This window comes from Pipistrellus kuhlii, unplaced genomic scaffold (genome assembly GCF_014108245.1).
Source record: "Pipistrellus kuhlii isolate mPipKuh1 unplaced genomic scaffold, mPipKuh1.p scaffold_m20_p_16, whole genome shotgun sequence".
NCBI classification, from domain to species: domain Eukaryota; kingdom Metazoa; phylum Chordata; class Mammalia; order Chiroptera; family Vespertilionidae; genus Pipistrellus; species Pipistrellus kuhlii.
Genome location: NW_023425471.1, coordinates 18,912,455 through 18,919,735, shown reverse-complemented (window position 1 = coordinate 18,919,735; position 7,281 = coordinate 18,912,455). Strand labels below are relative to the sequence as shown.

The following is a 7,281-nucleotide window of genomic DNA, read 5'->3' as shown; positions in this document are numbered from 1 at the left end:
GCCAGGGCATCTGTGGGAAGGAACCAATTTATGTGTCTCTCTCACATTGATGTCTCTCTCCCTCTCTTTCCTCCTCCCTTCCGCTCTCCTATAAGTCAATAGAAAGCTATCCTCAGGTGAGGATTAACAACAAAAAACAACAACAAAAGAATATGTCCCAACTCATTGTTTCACTTGAAATAAATGAGGTTTAAGACTGCTTTGGCAGAAAGCTATTAAATAATCAAGTATTTCCTAGGAATTTAAAATTCCCTAAATATGGTTAACTGACCTTAAATATTCAGAGATTTATTTTTGAAAAAGGCAAAAGCCTTTAAGGAAATAAATCAAAAGGACATTGCTTGTTCTGAAAATATGAGCGAAAACTGAAGAATGAAAATCTCAGAAGGAAGGTAAGAAATGCAAATAGCACACAGGAAAAACTAATCAAAACTTAATTTTGTATAAGTTGTGTTTTTCACCGAGTTTTAACTTTGGCTAGTGAGGTAATTATATTTTTATGAACGAGGGAGCCAGCAAGTAAGCAACCGAGAGTGTAAAAGAAAAGCTTAGAAAATTAAAATGAGAGAAAATTACTCTTGTCAAATCATGAAGGAAAGTGATTGCATAAAACATAAGCTTATTATATTAACTCTCTGGGTCAACATGAGAGTAAGGCATGGAATCAGAAAAGTTTTGAAAGGATTATGGTTTTTGCCTAATGTCTTTGAAAAAAACATACACTTGATTTTAGTGAAACAAAAATCTACAGCTGAAACCAAGATATTTGGGATCTTTAATTTGAACTAGCATAATTGCACCAAATATCTTCTCCCTAAACATAATTGTTGTGCAGGAAAAGGTATTAGAACTTCTGTAGCAACCTCTGTATTGGGAATATTTAAAATGAAATAACATTATTGAATGCATGAGTATTTCAAAACAAATATATTAATATGCATTCTGTTATCAACTCATTAACAATTAATTTTATATTGGTCCCATATATATTCTCTTGGTGAGCAAAGTGAACTGAAACAGATTCTTGGGGACATGGGATTAAAGTCAATATCTGCTGGAATCATTCAGCACAAATCTGGGTGTACATTAGGCCCTGTGGGGAGTGGGCCTGAACTATCAGAAGGACATCCCCTGAGGACTCCAAGACTGTGAGAGGGCACAGGCCTGGCTGAGGGACCTCCCACTCCGCCAAGTACATGAATTTTCATGCACTGGGCCTCTACCACGGTATAAAAACTGATCACAAAAATTTCAAATCAAATTTTAGTCCTATATGCATTATGTGTTCATATTTAGTTTTATATTTCTCATTAAAGAAAACCTGGAAGGAATGCCTTTGTTTATACATATGTATATTTACTTCCTTCATGGAATTTTGAGGTCGCCACCTATGTTTGTTTATTGATTTAACTTAGAAAACTGAGTTTTTAAACATTAGGCAAAGTAAATTATCAGAATAAATTATACAAGAATCTTGGGGCATAATGATAAGAAGACAACAAAATTCAGATTTATTCTAGCCGAAACCAGTTTGGCTCAATGGATAGAGCATCAGCCTTTGAACTGGAAAGTCCCAGGTTCGATTCTGGTCAAGGCCATGTACCTTTTTTGGGAGCACATCCCCAGCAGGGGGTGAGCAGGAGGCAGCGGTTGATGTTTCTCTCCCATCTATGTTTCTAACACTCTATAGCTCTCTCTTCCTACCTGTTAAAAATCAATAAAATATATTTTAAAAGTAAAAGGTTTATTCTTTTTAAATAGATTCTTATAGTGAGATCGGCAATGAAATCTCCCAAGGGAATTTCAAAACTATACAATTATAACAAAACAATGGTGTAAAGAAATATATATTACATTTTCATTTCATTGAAAAAATAATCATTTAGTTATTTTCTATGTCTAGTATATGATTCTATCATTACAATCAATTTATCAAATAGACACATTATTATTCAAGTTCTTTTTAAAGATTAAACAATTAAATGTGTCTAAAGTGATTAGATAAGTTTACAATGTGACATTTAATATTTGATCCTTGATTTTCTTCACAAACACTGATCATAAAATGCTATAAGCTTCTACCCCAGCCAGTGTGGTTCAGGAAGTTGGAATGTTGTTCTGTTCACTGAAAGGTCCTGGGTTCAATTCCTGGTCAGGGCACATAACTAGGTTGCAGGTTTGCCCTCAGGCTGGGGAGCATATGACAGATAACCAATTTACGTTTTTCTCTCTCACATCAGTCTCTCTCTCTCTCTCTCTCTCTCTCTCTCTCTCTCTCTCTCTCTCTCTCCTCTCTCTCTCTCTCTCTCTCTCTCTCTCTCTCTCTCTCTCTCTCGTCCATTCTCTAAAGTCACTAAAACCATATTTTAGGTGAAAATTTAAAAAGAAAACATAAATAAAATTTAGAAATAACATTAACTTCCAAAGAGAAAAAGACACCTCAAAAAAGGTATTACTCAAAACCCTGGAAATAAAACTTTAATTGAAAATAGGCCCTTTATTCATAACTTTAAAACCATCTGAGAATATAATATTCTGTTACTCTGTCTTGTACCTTGAGAGCAGAGACCACGTTTGATTCTTCTGTGTATTTCCAGAATCATACTGCCAAACATATCTTTGCAGTAAATAAATGCTTATTGAATTAAGGAATAAATAAGTTATAAATACCTAGGTTTGTCTTATGTCTTTCACTCTAATATCTTTGAATACTAATATATTTATTATTTTAAATTTCCATGTACTTAAGTAATATCTTGAGTGCATTTACTGGGACAGTAAGGGGATAAAAATGCAGGTTTTATGTTTCTTTTTGCTTTGATCTGTTTCTCCATTAGAAAACAAATCCCAAAGGCTTTGGCTCTCCTTGTTACTAATATACGCCCACATTCTAGACCATTTTAGATAATCAATAAATATTTGTTGAGTGAGTGAGTGAGTGAATGGACGGCAAATTGAGATCAGTGGTAAATTCCCAACCAATGTGGCTTATTCCTTAGAACACCATTAAAAGCTTAAAGTACAAATGAGGTTGGAGGGGATGAATACATCCACATTATTAAGAGCTTTCTCTAAGAATGCACCTAGGTTTTTTATTTCTTGCCTGATGAAACTGAAATCTGTACCGGAAAGAGATTTGCAAACCCGGTGAAATGGTGGACAACCAGGATGTCCGGATGGAGACCAGTGAAATCGCAGATGCTGGGGCGCAGGCAGGGCGGAAGGAATGTATCTCCAGGGCCCTGCTGAAGGATGAAGAGATGAGACGGAATAAAGGGGGTGATGAGCCAGTTCAGAAAGAACTGGAGATGGAAGATGGTGAGGCGGAAGGAGTCAGTGAGATGTGGGAGGCCGGGCAATGCGGCAGGGACCTGATGGTGGATGGGAGGAAAATGGAGCGATGAGGTCTGGGCACCGGAGACGGGCTTTCAGAACTGTTGGTGCTGATGCTGGAACATCCAAAGATTTGTGACGTCAAATGTTGCCAATGGTGCCACAGAAGGACATGACCAACCAAACAGTCACACTGAGACAACAGTCCACTGAGTTGCTCAAAGAAATGAAGGCAGTTGATTGACAGGAAGCAGTGGAACTTCTCTTTAGGAGTAAATGTTTTAATAGATCACACAAACCAGGTGCCCAGCGTGGAGACGCCCGCCTCACCTGGAAGGAGACTCAAATCGGAAAACTGAAGCCAAGTACTCGGTATCCTCGGCCCCCCTCACGCCCCCTCACGCCCCTTCACGCCCCCCCACACCCCTCACGCCCCCTCACGCCCCTCACACCCCTTTAAGTCCCCCCTGCCCCGCCCCCAACTCTCTTGAGTAACTCACTTCAGGCCCCTCTCAGAGCCACCATGATCGCCACCTGATAACAGCTTGCTGCCATCACTGAGCACCTCTCTGGCCTGGTCCCTTGCCCCCAGGCCTCCAGCAATGGCGATGCCCCCGCCCTCCTGCATGCGCCAGAACTACCACCCGGACTGCGAGGCCGCCATCAACCACCAAATCAACCTGGAGCTGTACGCGGCCTACGTGTACTCGGCCATGGCCTTCTGCTTCCAGCGCCACGAGGTGGCCCTGAGTGGCTGCAGCCAGTACTTCCAGAAGCGGTCCCTGCAGAAGACGGAGCAGGCCCAGAGGTTCATGTGGCTGCAGAACCAGCGCGGGGGCCGCGTGCTCCTGGAGAGTGTCCACTGCCCGCAGCAGGAGGCATGGCAGAGCAGCCTAAATGCCATGGAGTTCGCCATGGTCCTGGCGAAGACAGTGAATGACAGCCTGCTCCACCTGCACAGCCTGGCCTCTGACAAGAAGGACGCCCACCTGTGCGAGTTCCTGGAGAGCCACTGCCTGCACCAGCAGGTGCAGTTCATCAAGGAGCTGGGGGACAATCTCACCCAGCTGCGCAAGATGGGGGCCCCGGAATCCGGCCTGGCCGAGTACCTCTTCGACACACTCACCCTGGATGCCAGCAAGAAGAACGAGCCCGGACTGCCTGACTGATGACCATGGGGTGACTTGCCCTGGCCACTGCGCCCAGCACGCTTATTGCCATGTTGCCTTTGCAAAGCGGTCACTCAAGTTTAAATGTTCAAGTTTTACCATTGCTTCAAATAAAGTTATTGGTTCTTAAGTAAATAAAGGTCTTCTTTGATTTGTGTGTGCAAAACCCTCACCTTTTAGGTTTTAAAGCAGGTATCCTGGAGTCTCCATCCAAGCCTCAACTAGGTGCAGCTCTCAGGACCTTGGATGGAGGAGCAGGTATTCCTTCAGACCAGGATGCAGGTAGGGAAGAGGGATTCCCTGGTTCCTGCATGGATGGAGGAGGAGGGATTCCATGGAAACCTGGATGGAGGGAGGAGGGATTCAATAGGACCCTGATGGAGGAGGAGGGCTTCAATAGGACCCTGATGGAGGAGGAGGGCTTCAATAAGACCCTGATGGAGGAGGAGGGATTCCATGGGAGCCAGGATGGAGGAAGGGAAGAGGTATTCCTTGGGGCCCAGCATGGAGGGAGGAGGGGTCCCTTGGCACCTGGGAAAACACAAAATTAACCTACCCCTTATAAACAATGCATATGGGGGTGCAGTCAGGTGGCTGGTCTTGGGGTCTGTGAATGTGGATGATTGTTCTTGCTAAAAGTATAAAACATCTGTAAAATCACAGGTGTGCTTGCCTCTGGAGAAAGGGTGAACAGAATAGGATTGGGCAGGGATTAAAATAAAGGATTCTTGTATTTAACCTGCATTTTTCAGTTTACTAAAATGTACACATAGTAATATTTGTTAACATCTGGGTAGTAAGATGGAGATCCCTTGCTCTAAGAACAGAGTAGTTGAAATTGCAGCATTGCAGAGGGCCCTTGGTCAACTGTGAGAGTGTATAGCTACTCTGTGAAGAGCAGATCTGTTGCTGAGTAACAATAATGATATGTTATTAATTACTTAATAATATGTCATTATTAATAATGTTATTATTCAACAATAACCTTGCTCAGCTCTACCCTCCCCCACACCTACTTACATAGGACAGTCAACATCTTTGGCTTCTGAGCCTTTTAATCGCCCCTAACTATACCCCAAGGCAGTGAATGAATAAAAGACAATTACAGACCTGCAGAGAAGGGAAACAATAGGACACATTTTCTTAGGAGGAAAAAACACTGGTGTTCCAAAGTCAGAAATATTGTGTTTCTTTTGGCAACAGGGAGTGTTGCTATCCTACCTGTAAGTGCCATGCCATGTATTCCCACTTGAGAAAGCAACTGAGTGACACATTCCCCTCTCCCATTTTGAGCAAAACCTCAGTAGTGACTGGACTTCACAATTGTAGATCAGATCCATACTAATTACCTAGGTTAGCCAAGTACTTCCTTTATTCCTAAATGTAAATGGATAAAGTTTGCCAGATATATGAGGAAGGTAAAATAGAAGATCACAATAAACACGCGGAACTATTTCACTTTGGGGGAAAACTCATAAAATATGGAAATAAAAGAGAATTTTACCAAAAATTCAAATTCATATTCCCAGAATTTTAAGGGGAGAAAATGGCTTTGTAAAATGAAAAATAAAAAATGTCTACTATGGAAGGAAACAATCAGTACTTGCAAGATAGAAATATTGTTGCAAAATTGAAAACATGAAATGCCTGTTACTCAGGGAAGAGTCTCCCTGCCTCACACAGGCTGCGATGGGACCTGGAACACCTAGATGGTGCGCGGCCCCCTGGGGTCCCCCTGAAGCCCCCCCAAGGCCCTCTCCACAGGGATCTGCTAGCCAGCCCCTCCCCCTCCCGACCCTCAGGAGTAAAGGTCACCTCTTCCACTTCCTGTCCCACCTCAGAGCCAACTGCCAGTGACCTGCGCCCAACCCCTGTCTCCCGCCAGCCTGGGAGGGTCCCCCAGGGACATTTCGAGGTCCCCATCGCCACCGCCACCGCTGGTGACAGGGCTTTCGGCCGCCCTCATCCACCACCATGGGAATGACTGGTCCCAGGAGAAGCCAGCGCCTCATCCACCACCATGGGAATGACTGGTCCCAGGAGAAGCCAGCGCCTTCTCCTGCGCTGCTGCCCACCCCGCAGCCCGCCCCTCAGCCCGCGCCATGAGGCCCTGCTGATGTACTTGGCCCGAGGGCCACCCCCGGAACACCTGCTGCCCATGCTTCCTGGCCTGGCCCCCGCGCCTCCCCCCATGGCCCCAGCGCATGCCCCTGTGGCCCCTGTGCCTCCAGGGGCGGTGGCGGGGCCCGTCTCCCAAGTGCGCCAGAACTACCATGCCCACTGCGAGGCCGCCATCAACAAGCAGGTCAACCTGGAGCTGCACGCCTCCTACATGTACAAGTCCATCGCCTTCTACTTCGACCGCCACGACCAGGCCCTGCAGCACCTGGCCACCTTCTTCCTGTGGCAGGCCAGGGAGGAGGGCGAGCAGGCCCCAGCGCTGATGGGGCTGCATAACCAGCGCAGGGGTGCGGATCTGCCTGTGAGTTGTCAGTAGGCCTGACCACAACCAGTGGGAGAGCAGCCTGAAGGCCATGAAGACCGCCCCGCACATGGAGAGGATGGTGAACCAGAGCCTGTTCTGCCTGCACCAGCTGGCCACCAGCAAGAACAAGCCCACCTGTGCAGCTTCCTGGAGCACCACCACCTGCGCCAGGAGGTGAAGTTCATCTACAGTGTGGGGGCCAATATCACCCAGCTGCACAAGCTGGGGGCCCCCACATCCGGCCTTGCTGAGTACCTCTTCGATGCACTCAACCTGGCTGCCAGCAAGAAGTGA

At 45.4% G+C, this 7,281-nt stretch overlaps 1 protein-coding gene and 1 pseudogene across 1 annotated transcript; both read left to right on the top strand.

Annotated features, from left to right (window-relative positions):
* The first annotated feature begins 3,935 nt into the window (after window positions 1–3,935).
* On the top strand, window positions 3,936–4,502 carry LOC118720201 (ferritin heavy chain-like). Its single transcript, XM_036440110.1, has one exon. The coding sequence runs from the start codon at window positions 3,936–3,938 to the stop codon at window positions 4,500–4,502; it is 567 nt and encodes a 188-aa protein (XP_036296003.1).
* A 2,020-nt stretch (window positions 4,503–6,522) lies between these two features.
* Window positions 6,523–7,281, top strand: LOC118720200 (annotated as a pseudogene).